This window comes from Plectropomus leopardus, chromosome 15 (genome assembly GCF_026936395.1).
Source record: "Plectropomus leopardus strain MGB_pleo_1.0 chromosome 15, ASM2693639v1, whole genome shotgun sequence".
Classification (NCBI taxonomy): Eukaryota; Metazoa; Chordata; class Actinopteri; order Perciformes; family Serranidae; genus Plectropomus; species Plectropomus leopardus.
In genome coordinates, this window is record NC_142190.1 from 20,193,862 (window position 1) to 20,210,205 (window position 16,344).

Sequence of the window (16,344 nt, forward strand, 5' to 3'; positions counted from 1 at the left end):
TATTATATTATATGAGAATTTTTGGACAGGTTTGTAGAGAAGTGGTGAGAAGATTAATGTCATGTGGTTAGCATTAAAATGACAGCATAACCTGGGTCTTTGAATTAAAGTTATGTCAAAAGGTAAACATTTAATTGCCAAAGTGAATTTTACTGAGTTATGGCAGGGTTATAATTACATCTACAAGACTATCAAAATATGAGAGAAGCTAGTAATTGGTAGAAAACTGTGAGAGAAAGAGACTTAACCATTGACAATCACTGTTGTGCATCAGTTATATAGCAGCAGCAGCTAACTTCCTGCTTCCCATTAACTGTAAACCAATGCCCATTTTTGTCATATATGGCATAAAGATATATCTTTATGCTGTTCAGCAGTTATACGTGTAATCTGAAATTTTTCCTCTTTGTTACATGGCCTTTTATACACTCCATCTGCATGTACAGTATGTGCCGTGACTATATGAACCTGAATCAATATGCTGTAGCATCTTGATATTGTTAAATCAGACTTTTATAGTTCATACTTATGATTGCAAGACTGATCTAGACTGGATAAAAATGTTTGGATAAAGCATGCCACATTACATTTAATTTACTAATCTATACACAAGGAATTTGTTAAATTCCGATTGGTTGTCACTGCGGTTGTGAGATGTCCCCAGGACTTAAATTTGTGTCTTTATACTTTTTTTTTAATACTGGTACACACTATGTTTTTGCTGCTTTTAACAGTTGTTTTAATTTAGTGACAATCAACAACAAACTGAAAATAGTAAAAGAAGAACACTAGCAAAGGTGTACTGATATTCATCATATATGCCAAGCAGTGAGACCCCCCTCTCATGAAATAAGGACTATTATTTCTCATCATGCTGTGCAGGTGTGCATATGTTTATTTTTGTTGTATGATATTTTGTACAGGAGACCGTCTTCTCAGTGCATGTGCTGTATTGTCGAAGTCAGATTGGTGAATTTTGTGTTTATTGGACTCCCCATAGAGATGGCTCTGAGACTAGAATAATAAAAAACAGATAACAAACTTAAAATACAGTTAAACATGTTGGAGTCTGTGTCGGCAAACAGCTATCCATTACATGTAAAAGGTACATAGCAAAAAATGAAACAAAGCTGACTAATAAAACACCACCAAATGTGCACATGCACACATTTACATGCTGAGTAAGCAATTCTGTTCTAAAGTTGTAAAGCTCCATAAATGCAGCCAACAGAGAACCCTGACCTACTTCTCTGTTTCTTTAATCTGTTATCCTGCAAAGCTGATAGCAGAGTGATAGCAGTTTTCTATTTATAGTCCAAAATAAATGGACATCTACTACTGTTTGCCATTTTAGTTGTTCGATGCTGCCATGTGAACATTAACATCACTTTCATCATATTTTCTTTGTGAAATAGAAATGTATGACTGAAGCATAGTCTGATGGATTACAGCATTGAGAGTTCATCAGCAGCAGGCTAATTTTAAACAAATTGGTATGGTAATTTTGAATAATAATAATAATTTAGAAAAAGGCTAAATCAGTGACAAAACAGACATAAAACAACCCAAATTAGTAGCTATATAATTAAAATAATTATAATAATAATAACAACGATTATCATTATATAGCACCTTTCATACATAAAGTGCTTCACAGAGAGGAGAAAAAAATACACAAAAACATAGAGAGGTACACAAAGCAATACCATATACAAAGTTGTTCGAATCAGAAGGTAAGATTGTAAAAAAAAGTAAAGCAATACAATACAGTTGGCCTATTTAAAGACCAAAAATCTGAGACAATGAATCAACATCAACACACCATTTATTAATCAATGTTCAGTCCGAATTTAATAGAACATGCTGTAGGCTACACATCAAGTAAGAGATTTATAGTATGAAAAATATGTGGAGTGTTTGTTTATTTTAAATAGGTGCTCTCCTCATGAAATAAATTGTTGATTTGTATGCATATTGAGCATAATTCTTGATATTAAAAACAAAAAAAGTGAACCTAAAAGTATGCTCAAGTGAAGCTGACTATGTCGTCTCGTCAACTGTTTGCGCAGCTGCCTGTTATCATGCTACGTGTCTTTTCAATGTTTTTCTTCAGCCCTTTCATCACTTAATTTGACCGCACCTGCGGCGATCAGCATCCTTGCGTGGCAGGTGTCCTGCCCTTGGACCAAGTCGCACCCCTAGCGACACGCTGACGGACACAACCGCCGACCAATAGGAAACGTGCCTTGCCTCAGTTTCCAGATCCTCGGCATCTGATTGGTTGCTAGGGGCGGGGCCCTGTCATCCCGAGCAGTAGTGCTGTCAGCCGGGGCGGCACGACTCCCGGAGGAGAGAGACGAGACGGATTGATGAAAACAACCCACTAAACCACATAAACAAAGAATCCGTGCCGGGAAATGACCCTTTAGTCGCCAGGGTCGACGCAGAAAAGGTATGGCTCGGTTTAATGTCGCATTAGTGCTGTGTCTGGTGGTGTTTAATGGTGCTGTGTTGACTACAAAGGCAACCGAGCAATGTCTTGGTATAACATCGATTAACTACCACAGAGGCTTGGACTAGCTCGTTGGCTACCGAGTTAGCAACTGGTATAGCTGGTTGTAGTGGTCGACACCCATTAGCATTCATAAAATAAAAGGTGACTTAACCTAAGCACGCGTCCACGCTTCCTTAGTAGCACTCAGACCACGAACAATACCGCGTTGCTTTGTGAGCCAGCAACAGTCTTTATGGTAACAGAGACGCTGATTGTAAATACACACTTAGCGATGGCGGTGAAAGATAATATGCTACACTGCACGTTAGCAAGTCAGCAAGGTAGCTTACATTAATGATGACCAGCCAAGTTGCCATTGCTAGCTGCTAGCGATCACAGTATGGGAGCTTAAATACGGTATATAACATCTCGTAGTGTAACGTAAATTAACACATGAATGTCTTACAACGTGTCCGAGCCTTTGGACCTCTCACTGATGTTTTGTTGTCCTCCTCGTGGAGGTGTTGATATGGGCTCTGGTTTGACCATTTGAAACCCGAACAAATTTACTGTATTTCTTTAAATAACATGGAAAGAGAGTAATTAGAAACTTAAGAAGAAATGACCCACAAATCAGCAAGAAATTACGAAAAAATACAAAAAAATGACTGGAAAATTGGTGAAAAAGATAAATAAGTAAGGGAAAACTAGATAAAACAAACAAGAAAAAACAAACAAAAAACCAAGACATGACTTGGGGGTGGGTAGCTTAAAAAATATAAGAATTCTGTAAAATAATCAAAAATGTTTAATTGTGATAATTAGAAGTATAGTTGTCATGGCATTATTCTCTAGCATTTTGAATATCTTTTTTAATTTCTTTTTTAAAAATGTATTGATTTTAATTTGCTGTCAAGTTCCTCATTTCATTTATTTCACATGATTTTTAAAGAAATCAAACCAATTTGTTCAGGTTTCATTAATTTAAATACTTGTGAAAGGCATCTAAATGTAGCACAAGGAAAGTAATGCCAATCCAGGTTTCAAAGGGTTAAAACACAGCCTTCAAAAAGTAAAATATAAAAGGATCATTTGGATTTTTTTGAAGCAGGGATGTATGAGGTAGCTCACTTATCCATAGTCAGTATATTATATACAGAAAATGTCCGACACAGAAGTTAAGCAACATACTGCTGTGGATAGGTGTCTGCAACAAAATGTATTTTAGCCACCCAAAAAAGTCCCACCTAAAACAGTCACTACCAGTCTAGGTGTACACTATATTATATGTGCTTTACCATTCTGTCAGACAGCCAAATTCAATGGGAAGGCCATTAACAGTTTCCCATGTATGCTGTCATCAAAATAAAATATTCCCAATATACCGTACACTTAAACTGATACTGATTTTTTTTTTTTTAGGTCGGACTTTTTTATAGGTATATATAGGTATATATACAGCAGTAGATAGTTTATCTTCTATGTCAGACTCCAGCCTGCTGCTCCGAACTGGCGCGCTGACTGACAGCTTCTGCATGTAATATACTGTCTATGGATAAGTGTCCCATACAACCCCACTTCAAAAAATGGGAACTATCCCTTTAAAGAGGTTATGGTCCAGTGGTGCGCATCATCCCGCCTGAGTAGCTGTGCACTTTATTATTCTACAGCTGAGATGGTCAGGAGTCAGCTTGAATATTTTGTGAGAGAAAGCCTGTGTTGCAGCATGTATTATTTACATGCTCTCATAAACAGACAGATAGCAGGCACCACCACTACTGTGAGCTCCTTTATTTCTTGCAACTGGCAATGTGGAATCATACATTTTGTTTTCTATTTTTTGATTGTGTTGACAATGTGTTGTGATGAAAAGCCAAATTCTTGAATGAGTTTGCTGTATAGTTAATTTTGAGGAATCAGGACGATTAGTTTTCCTCCCCAGCCTCGTCTGTTCATGCCTCTATTTTAAGCAAGTTCCTCCTTATTCCTCACCCTCCCTCCCCTCCTTCCTCAATCATCTTCCTCTTCATCTCTCCAGCTGTTTGGCACAGCCAGTCAGCCAACGGCGACCCAGTTAACTCCATTGTTCTGTGTCTGGACTACAAGCAACACACACAGACAGCATGTCATGTGTGTCACAGCGCTGGGCTTCTGTGACATTTCCCCCACTCCTACATATCTGTCCTGGATTTACAAAGCCTATCTTGGGGTTATGGAATATCTCCCCATTTAACTAGCCTAATTATTCCTCATCTTCAAGTTATGGTCCTGCCATTATACATATATGTAGTATTGTAAAGTTGTAACTGGTTGATTTAAGGCAAAAAGGAGAACTATAGCAAGAATTCAGTGGAGTCACATAATGTTAAAGCCTTTTAAAGAATGCAAGGGTTTTCAAGTGACAAGTAATCCTTCCTAATCACATGCATGTTGGTGAGCATTTTGAGTTGTATTATGATAAAGGGTACTGGGCAGGCCACAGGGTAGCCAGCTAATAGATAAATCATAACACTTATAGGTATTCATTGTTTTTCAATACCAAAACGTTTGTTCATGTTCGGTCATTCTTTTCATTTCTATTGAGCTGAGTATAATAGACATAAATTGGATTAATTAACTTTGCATGTTGATGCCATGCCCAAAGCTTAAAAATGTAATTTTTAAGGAACAACAGACCAGCATTGATTTTATCAACTCGGACTGGACATATAACGGTATATTGTGTGATGGTAGAAATGTGTCCATTGGTAGAGATTTGGCAAGACCGTTTCATCTGTGGGAGCTAATTTGGGGCAGACTATGAAGCAAATCAGGGCTTGATTGTCTCATGATTCTCGCGAATCCAGCCGCTGTGATTAGTGCAGACATGGTGGAGGGGAGTGAAGTTGTAATTACAACACCTGTAACATTTGAAATTGTTGTTGTCGACAGCCTTACAGCTTTCAGTTTGAAAGAATTTCAGTTTTTTACTATTTTGAGTCTTGTTTGGAACTTAAGTGTTGTCTCATTTGGGACAGTTTATCTTTTGTTTCAGGAATTGCATATAAAAGACAGAAATAATCAAATGTGATATAGCACAATATGGTTATTATAACTATTTCTTTATTGACTTTACAGAACAATTACTGCACTGTGATGTATGCTGTGATATAAAATCACATATACTGCAGTAGACGCTGTTGGTCATATCACCCACCCCTAATATCAACCAGCATGCATTTTATAGTTTACCCAGTGGGCAGTTTAAAGTATCAGAGAGTTTTCAACGCATGTAATCCTGTTAGTGACACATTTTGTAACCCTTTGCTTTGAACATGAAGACCTGTTTCAGTTTGACAGAAAGGGCCCTCTTTGTGTCTAGTTCAGACCATCTGTCTGTGTGTAAATTGTGGCAGTGGTTGAGCTTCTTTGAGATGCACCTCGTATGTGTCTGTCTGTGCACTTCAGATCTGAAGAGGCCATCTAGAGAATAGTGAAATGTCTCCAGCCGCACTGTTACCTGTCCAGTGGATTGCTTCACACCGTAGTTGGCGTATGACCTTGGTGACAGAGATTAATTTATACAGATTTTTTTCTCTCCATTCTATCCCCATGTATATCAGTTCCAGATAGTTTTATACTGTTTATTAAAATGCCATTTTGAATAGGGATGTACTGTTTTTTGCCCCCGATCCCGATCAGAGTAACTTGATATTGATTATTTGCCAATATCAAGTCCAGATTGGTTACTTATATTTACCTGGAAAATACAGGTGCACACTTCAAGTACTTTCAGGTTATTAAAATCAATTCAGTGTATATGCTCGACAGTTTTAGTAGCTCTACAATGCAATACAAGAAAAAATGTCTGCATACAAACCTTTTTTTAAAATTTTATTATTACAAAAATAACGAAGTAAACAAACTACAAATAAATTTTTTGATATGGCTTTTAACACAATTTCACTTAGTGTAATAATTTTTTTTTCTCTCAAATCCGCTTAGTGTAGCCTTGTAATAAAAGTTGAGAACAATATAACAATATAATAGTTATATAATCACAATTCCACTTAAAAGTAGTGTTATAGCTGAACTTTAACAATCCCAGGCAGGCACAAAAATATAAAAAATGGTCACGATTATTGCAGCGTCATAGTAAATGTAATTGACTAAAATGAACAACAAAAATTTCAATTCTACTTCAAGTAGTGTAGCTGCTGAAATTGAACATGAGCAGCCTTACAATAAAACCTGAGTATCTACTAAAAGTTGTGCTCTCCAAATATGATACCTCTGTGACTTTGGATGTAAACAAATGATCTGCGAGGCCATGCGCTCAAAAATAACCAATCCCTATCAAATAGAAAAATATTTGATTGGGCCCAACACCGATCCCTCCGATCTGATTGGGACAGCCCTAATTTTGAATATACATTCTACACCCTGTTTTTTGAAGCTCAATTGTGATGGCACAGTGTGGTTGCTGTATTTCCAGTCTTCCATTGTTAATGTTTAGTCCTGTGCACTAGTGTGTGTTGAAACACCAGTTCGATTTCATTCTTTGTGCAAGGAACAAATCGCACAATATCATCTATGAAGGATGACATGACCATAGCATCGAGCAGAGTACATAACATTTTGTCTTTGATGGTTAGCTGACAGTAGAGAGTGACAAGAAACAGCAGCGAGAGGGAGGGAGGCAGCATGACAGTGTGACAAACATCTTTGGCTGAGATGCTGTGGTTAAATGGTTTCATATGTGTTATTAGTGTGTGTCACAGTTCGAGGTTCATGGTTTCTTGGAGCATTAAGGGCACATGTTTACCCGATGACATAATGCACTATATTAGCTCTGTCCCTCAGTGACGTTTGCAGGCCACTAACCACTTAGTTCACTGTACTGATGTTACTGAGCTTCATCCACGTGTAGGAAAGGGGCAGAAACAATGTTTGATCTCCCTTATTCCCGAACCTGAGTCTGCTGGTGAACTATCTATCTTTCCTCGCTGTCATTGTTTCCATAGATACCTCCCGGCACCTCACTCCCACTGGCTTACATAAGCTGGTGTTTCTGCCAGGCACACACAAGTTCACACATACAGAGACATCAGTACACACACACACACACACACACACACACACACACACACACACACACACACACACACACTCACATTCCTTACCATCACACTCCTTATCTGACTTTGCCTCAGGTGCTGTTGCATGAGAGATTAATACTTGTTTTTATGGCCGAGCTCTTCTCCTGAATAGTGCCTAGAGAGTAGCTGGATACTCCTTTACTTTAAATGACCCGACAGGCCTGTTTGAGCCTTGCGTTGATGTAATTATCTTAAACTTTTATTGGAAATGAATTCATATGACTTATGTGTTTTGTGTGTTTGATTTAGGACTCCAGATAATTGGTCAGGGGAAGTTGTTTTTACCGCTATTCGATTTGATGGAGCTCTGAGGCTGCTGATGCATTAGTTTGCACATTAGAGACCCCGGAGATAGTGTTACATAACACAGCTCTATATACAGTATGGGAAGGCAGATGAGCATGCTGCACTGCATGTTTGTATGCACACATCCCGGGTAATATTTGTGCATATGTATTGATGAATGTGCTCACGCAATTCACAATAATTGACAGGCTTTTAATGTCTATTTAAACAATTAAACAGACAAAAAATAATCAATCTGGAAACTGAATGTACTTTATCTCTTTGTTTTCTCAGAGCTGCATCTTCCCTCCTCAAGCACCACCTAACTAAGGGACTTCAAACAGTCTTTGCTCAAAGAGAAAGATGGTTTTCCTTACAAAGGAACAGTAGTCTAAAAACAAACTAACATAGTGTCAAGTAGTTTCAGAAAAAGTCTTTAAAACAGACTCAGAATCAGAAATGTGACTAATTAAAGTAGAATTATTATTTCTCTCATCGGCTCAAGGGGGCACCATTGCAGAGCCAGTGTTTCGGCCTTATGCTGATGGAACACACAAACGGCGACGACATCTGGCTGTTTTTCTTTTTACTATCACTGGGCTCAGTTGTGTAAGCTTTGCCAGTAATCATAGTTGTAATACTTGTATCACGAATCCAATATATGGCAGTCTTTGTGTTGTAAAACTTTTAAATGTCATACATTTCATATGAGATGCTTCACATGAAAGCCTACAATATTTTCAGTTCTTTTCAGTGAAGATTAGGTTTTTGAAAGAGATTTAAGTGAAGTAAAAAGGAAATAGAAGTTCAGTCTAATAAGGAGGCTACTGCTGCCCTTGTACCTGCTAAAAATGACCACACAGCTGTAAACAGCCTCTGTAGGTTCAAAAACATGGAGAGAGGTACATACCAAAGCGGTAAAATAAACTGCTGCACAATGAAGTGAAAGACAAGTGAAAGTATTACTTTCATTTTGAGACGGTATGTGTACAGCCCCCTGAGTGCACGAGTCAGACAGTGTAGTGCCAGTATAAACATATAGTGAAAATAAGCCAATACTTTCTCAGTCACAGTGCCTGCTACAACCACATTTAGGAATGCACCATTGCATGTAAACTGACCAAAAACCAATAGTAGGTCAATAATTTATATTGTCATAAGCATCAATAATAACATATAATTGCAAAATATTAAATAACATCGTTACGTGTACGAGCTTTAACCAGCACAGCCACCAAAAAGTTGTCATATATTTATCTGTGCTGGTGCTGACAAGTAATTAATCATATGTTCTTAGAATACATCTCAGGCTGCAACTGGGAGCAATAATGTTTTTGCCACAAAGCTACATTGTTTTTGTTTCAACGTGATTGATTCTTGCGGTGGTGAGTCACTCCTGTCATCAATTTTACGCTTTACCCCAGTGAACCCCTGAACTGGAGTCTTGCCGAAGTGCATAAGCCAAAGTAAACGTGTTTGTGCCCTCATTTCTCCTGTTAGACCGGGTTACTGAGCATCCTGGGCGATCTGGGCAACTGTTAACATGACAGCATATTTGAGTGACAGGAGAAATAAAAGGCTTCCTGTTGTAGCAGCGGTCTCAGAGGGTGCAATTTAAATGATAAGTGGAGGGATGATAATCAGAGAAGAAGTGGTTCTTGGGGTGAGGGAGCTTCTGAGTCAGTGTTAAAGGAAGATAAAAGAACAAGCCAAATAGCTGAAAAAGGTGTGTGATGTCTGATGATAGCATCCAGTGAGGTATGCTGAAAGGCACAATTTATGGGCCAAATGTAAACCACCAAGTAGCTCCACCACCCATATTCAAAACATACTTAACTTTTGTGATACTCAGATTATATTATTTTTAAGTCATTGAAGAGGTATAAAAGTTAAGATAAAGAAGTAAAGAAGCAAAAGTGTGTCCATGACACATTCCTTGCAGCTTCCTTTTAACCTTCAGCGTGGAAGAGGAAATAGTTTTATATTTCAGACTGTAAGTGAGGCGAGTTGACACCCTTAAGTCTCCAACAAGTCACACATATCCTATTTCTGGCCACAAATCCCCTTCAACGCAGACATATTTCTGTTTGTTGGGACAAGAAACAAGGAGACCATCAGACATGATGGAATAGTCACTGATGTGATGAGAGGAAAAGTTGGGGTTTGGATAAAAGAGTAAAATGGGGCAGACAAAGAAAGACATGCATGACTGAAGGGGCACAGAGGCAGCAGAGAAATGATAGTTATTAACATGGGGTTGCTGTTTATCCAGCTTTTCAGCCTGTGGCTTTGTGTGTCTGTTTGGGTGTGTTTGGTTGTCCCAGTCAACTAAAGCATGTCTGTACAGTGGGTGGAAGACGATGCTTATCTCATAATTCATATTCAGGCTGGTTTAAGTGCAACATGTGCTTACTAACACAAGAAAAAATGAAGTAAAAAAATGAATCATTATGATTATCGGTGGTGTATGTGGCATACAAATTGACCTCCAGAGATATTTTTTTTGTGTTAGCTATTAAAAAATGCATTTGTCTGAGGCAGGTATGTCCGTTTTTGCCCACCACCAGCCAGGTCTGGTTGGAGTTGGCGCTCATTCGGCGATTACCACTACTAACATCTTCCTAATTGTTGCAGAAACCTTGTGCGCCCCCCCCCAGATAAGGATATATGTTAAATCTCGTCATTAATGCAGTGACTGTATTTCACATCACTGTTATCAAGTGTCTACTCATACACCCATGTGAGAACAATCAAGAGATTTCTTTACATTACAGACGTCAAAAGGAAGAATAGATGGGATTATCTCAGTGTATGAAGACTGAGACTGTCAGCATTTGGCTGACTGAGTATAAACACAACTGACTAATCAGGTCAAGCAAACAAGAGAGCGACAAACCTGAGTAGCTTGTCAGAGAACCCCAGTGGAGTCCATTATCATCCATCAACCACTGTGCAGCCAGCGCCAATCAAAACATCTTAAATGCAATGTTTTCCATCAGCATATTGTAGAATAAAATACACAGTATACTTTAACATTCTTACACCATTTTGTGTACTGCTGTATAATGTAGTAGTACACAAAATGATTTAAAGAACATGTGGGTGAATAGATTTGCATATTTTGTTATTGCCACTGTCTCGTGTCACTACCATCATTATCGCCCCAGCGCCCTACTTTGTTTTTGCCAACACATTCCTGAAGATGATTGGGTAACCTGTGTGTTTTCGTTGATTGGTTGGCCAGAGTTGTCAGTTAATGAAAGGACAAAAACAATCTCCTGTTGTGTGTGTGTGTGTGTGTGTGTGTGTGTGTGTGTGTGTGTGTGTGTGTGCGTGGGTGGGTGGGTATGCATCTGTGTGTCTGAGAGCGAGTGTGTCTGTCTTAATACTTGGCTGTTGTACTCCCCTAGGGGATGGCACGCCTCTCTAACTGACTTTGGCACCGTGCCTCCCTGCGCTTGTTTGCCACCATTAACTGTTTCCGTGCCAGATGGTCGGTGTAGAAAATGTGGCAGACTGTTTAAACTGTCATCCTAAACATCTCATTAAAAGTGGTATCATTCTATAAAGAAGTAAGAAAAATATCCTATCATAATTAGGTCATTTTATTTTTATATATATATATATAAAATCAAGGAAATCCTAGTGTGAAGTGTTGTTTAAAGCAGTGAGAAGACATTGGAGGAAAGTGAAAATACCTTATTTATTCACTTGTTTAAAAAAAATATACAGTTTATTATTACAAGACTAATCAGATATTGTGTTGATTTATTTTTCTGTGCTGTGCATAGACACACGTGTCTTTCATTATATTTACTTAAACGTGTGTGGCGGTCTTTTTAAAGAGGATATGAAAGTTGTGTTGTTTTCACATCTGCACACAAGAGCTTTCAGCTGAAACACTCAATGGAGCTGATGTCATGACAATAGTGGCATAAACAGCAGGAAGTCACCTCAGGGTAGGTGTCTCCTGAGAGATAATAACCCTTCCTACAGAGAAAGAGTGAGTAAGATACAGGATAAATAAAAGCGTGATTGACAATTGTTTACGAGTATTCACGTTTGATGAGTTTTTATGCTTTTGTGTCTGTCCTGCCTGTAAAAGGACATTTGGAAGAATTTAATATCGAAGCTGTTACAACAGACTTTTGTAACATTTAAGTTTTTTGTTTAACAAAACTTTTGCTCACCTGTAGGTCGGCAGGAGCATAGGAGAAAAGCATGGGCCGACTACTATAGAGCAAAAAAAAAAAAAATCATGCTTGCTGTCTCCTACACATGCACTAATCAGTTTAGTTTATTGGGAACATTTTGGTGCAAAGATTTCATCAAATTATTTCTCAAAAGTCACCTAATGAACAGGGCTCCTGCGGTTATAGAAAAACCAGGAAAAGTCATGGAATTAGTAAAAATCATTTATATTTTTGGATCATGGGATTTTGTTGTCTGTAAAGAAATGTTTACAGTAATCTTCCATGGTTAACCTTGTATGTAATGTAACATGTTGGCAAATTTATTTTCTAGAGCTGGCTACAAACCATAGCTCATATATGCATCGATGTGTGTCAGTGTTTTGGGCACTATGTTTCTTTGTTTTCTCCCTGGGTCACGTCACTCCCTTAATGTGTGCCCAGTAGCTGAAATTACATTTGAAAAGATTTTGAATCTGTTATGTTTGAAAAACATTGGGCAAATGGGACAAAAAACATTATCATTATCATGACTTGTCCTTGAAAAGTCATGGAAAAGTTTTGAAATTTTGACCAAGAAAATGTCTTTGCTGTGTTTTTTTTGTTTAGCAAATTTTTATTTTTTAAGTGTTGGAGTGGGTACATGTAATTAGGGCTGGACCAAAACAGTGCACTGTACTCCTGTAAGATTTGCCTTTTGTAGATAAGAAGCATTGAGGTAATTTGGGTTTTGAGACCCATGTTTTTCTTAGCATCAAGAACAACTTCTACTTTACTGCTTTTTTTTTAAGCAGCTCCTCACTAAGGTAGATGAGTATGTAAACATGTGGCAGCAGATTTCAAACTGCTTGACAATGCCAAGTTTATCTTTCAAATACATCTTCTAATCAAGACTAACTCTTGCAAAAACACTTTCTGGCTGTCCCCGTGTCCAGGATTCTTCCTGTTTGTGTTTGGCTTTGTTTCCCCCCTCTGTAAAGGGGTGTGTCTGCCCTCAGTAATCCTACACCATTAACACATTGAGCTTACTGTAACTGGCTAAACAGCCTCGACCAGTGAGTGCGGAGACTCAAACTCTTACTCACACCCACATGCCATGTGTTGGCCGTTTGAATAAAGCACATGCATGCCTTTCTATCTTGCGTTACCACTATGCCAGAGGGACAGATGTAGCAAGGAGATGGAAACAGGTGTGTGAGCAAGAAGAAATCATTTGCTCATTGCCAAGTAGTCCGTAGTGACAGGAGGGAGGTAGCTGGAAAACCCCTGGAGAGAGAAAAAAGTAGAAGGAAGACAGTGAGAGGGAGAGAACCACCCAAACTTCCTAAGCCACCCAATCAAGCTGCGTTCTTGGAATTGGATCCCTCCCTTGTTCACCACCTGAGCGGAGAAACACGGCTGTGCCTCAGAGAGAGCGGTGGGAGGCAGAGAGAGGAAGAAACAAAGAACAGGTGAGAGCAAAAACAGGGCATGTAAGGAGAAGACAGCTGAACTTTTTCAGAAAATAGAATTGCCTCTCAAACAAAAGACGACACAGAGATAGTTTTTTCTTTCTTTGTGTTAAGGGAGAGACTGAGAAACTCTTGAGGGGGGAACCTGAACTCTCAGGGGATCCGTGTATCTGAAACAACAAAGCAATGAGCTCACTGTCTCTGGATTGAATGAACTTGACATAAAGAGAAGAAATCCTCGTGAGAAGAAATTGGATACCAAAATGGACAAAAAGGAGATGAAGAAAGTCAAAAGCGGGATTTAAGGACTGCATGAACAGTCTGTTTAAAACTTTTTTTTCAAAGTGTTGCTTTCCTGGAACAAGGCTGCCAATGTTTTGTGTTGTTTTTTTTTCCTGCGGAGTCTAATGTAGAGCCATCATGTAGTGTCTCCTTGCTACCTCCGAGGAGGGCCAGGTTTTGACAACGGACTATCAGGAGTGGATTGAGCTTCTGCGGCTCGTGGAGACATGTCTCTAGAAGATTTAGGAAGCTCTACAAGCCTTGGGGCTGAAAGCGGCGCTTCAGACCACTGCAATGACCCCTCTCTGAGCCAAGGTCAGGACCTGGATATGGACAACCAGAGCCAAAGCCAGGATGGGATAGTTCTGGAGCGCATTGCCTCTCTGTCATTGGACATGTTCGACCCCAGTGACTTCACTGGGAGGTTTACCAAGATCCAGTCTAGGTCCAGAAAGAGGACAAGGATCTTTGGAGGTAGGTGCAGACAAGCTGTTGATCTTTTTGTTAAGATTGAACATAACGAGAGTAAAAGAGGGAGAACAAACAGTCTAGGACTCATGAAACTGTTCAGTTTTGTAGTGATTCTCATTTGTTTGACCTGAGGGCTTTTTTAGGCTGGACATGGTAGAAAGGCTTGTGGAACATCCAGCTGAAACATTGATCCTCAACTCCCCAACTAGAATGCGGGCTGGGTCTTTATCCTGCCAAAAAGTTTTAGATTTCTTTCTACCTGTTCAGACCCCCTCAGTCTCCCCATGTCCTCCATAATAGAGTTCTTCTTTGCTGGGACTTGAGGACTTGACAAGTGTCTTTGTTGTGGCCCTTTGTAGACCTTGTGAAAATTGATACCTGCTGTGTTTTGAGAAAACAGCGCAAGATTATTCCACTAATCCCTGTTCTACAAAATGGGACATGTGGTTCTGGCCTCATATTTAAGGGTAGTAATTTGTTTTGCGCCTCTTTCTCAGCTTACCTTAACTTATGGGAATTTCATGCCCATACACTTCCAACTGTTGGAGAATGCCAAGACCTTAAGTAGTCTGTCAAAATCTCACCTGCCGGGTGCACATTGTAGTTTAATTGTGATAAGACTGATTTTACATTCAAATATTTTATATGTATCGACTGGCACAATAAGAGGGCCTGACAATGGGAAACTTGGTGCACTGTAAGAAGTACCCTTGAACGGCACTGGCAGGATTGTGTTTTAAAGTATTTTCAGACTGAATTACCACAGATATTGTAGTGTTTCATCCCCTACTTAAGTTCCCAAAGTTAACACTGCTGATGAACTTATTGCAGTTGAACATGATTGCCTAAATGTGCCTAAACTTGTAACCTTTTAGTTACAGGGTGCATCCTTTTATCTGTGAGACTTGCCCTCTATCCCTGTGTACTCCTAGAAATTACAAGAGTATCATCTGATCTCTCAATGGACAAACAGATCCAGTTTTTCTGTCTATTCTTGGAAAACCAAAGCCAGGTCAAAAGGAGGCCTCACACTTTCAGTTCATTTTCACTCATTAAATTTTAGGGGATGCTATTATCCAGAGTGAACCAAAGTTACAGTCATAACAGAATAATCTTTTATTCTCAGGTCACCTACGTTACCACAGACAATAGTTAGGAAGGAGCGGTGAAGAAGGACTTGTCAAGTGTGTCTTTACATTAAACCTATTACAATAAAAGGATCATGTCATGGAGACGTGAAAGTGAAAGTCAGGAGAGTTGAATTTCAGGATAATGGCATATATGGACAAGCAGAGCAGAGAGGTTTTGGGAGTCATTTTGTATGGGTCTGGATTTTGCAGTGGAATTCGGCTGAACTTCAAAAGAAGAGAGAAAAGTGGGCGTACGGTGAGGTGGTGCCTGTGTAACAAAATACCACCTGCACAAACATGTCTTTCAGGAAAAATTAACTCCTCAATAAATGAGTGTGTTAGATCCTAGAATTCAAATTGTCGGCCTAAGAAATGCGGTGTAATTGAATGTTATTGGTCTTCTTTGCTGTGATAATGTGCATGACTGAAGCTTTGATGTTGGGGAGACAGGTATGTGTGGCATGAAAACTACTGACACATTCTTTAGAGGAGTTATCTATTTGATCAACCCAGCTGTGTCAAGGAGACACTGCTGTGTGAACTGTGGCCCTCAAACAGTCCCTCTATTATTGTGTGTGGCTATTTTGTGTGTGTGTGTGCATGTGTGTAAATTTGTGTACTCATCTGCTTATGATAAGCCTATTGACATGAGCACATGTCAGATGAATATATGAGAAAGACAGATAAGTTTAGTAATGCTGTTTCTTGTTTAACACAGAGTTCCAAAAGTCATGGAATACCTGGAAAGTCGTTGAAATCTTTTTTTTCCAGGCCTTGAAAAGTAATGGAATTACTCAAATTCATGAAAGTTAAGGAAAAGTCATCGAACTTTGCTTGTAATGAAATTAATTGTTGCGTTGTTACCTTCAATTTAATGTAACGTAACAGCGAATTTATTTTCTG

General features: G+C 38.9%; 1 protein-coding gene across 4 annotated transcripts in view; it reads left to right on the plus strand.

Moving 5' to 3' along the window:
• Positions 1-13,268: 13,268 nt before the first annotated feature.
• The window catches only part of fryb (furry homolog b (Drosophila)), a 64,477-nt gene continuing 61,401 nt past the window's right edge, over positions 13,269-16,344 (plus strand). For 2 of the 4 annotated variants that reach the window (XM_088088001.1, XM_088088002.1), the window contains exon 1: positions 13,269-14,314. In XM_088088001.1, coding sequence (XP_087944127.1) covers positions 14,068-14,314 — 247 coding nt within the window. In that variant the 5' untranslated portion in view covers positions 13,269-14,067. The remainder of the gene's footprint in view (positions 14,315-16,344) is intronic. The other 2 variants (XM_088088006.1, XM_088088003.1) reach the window with 1 other exon arrangement.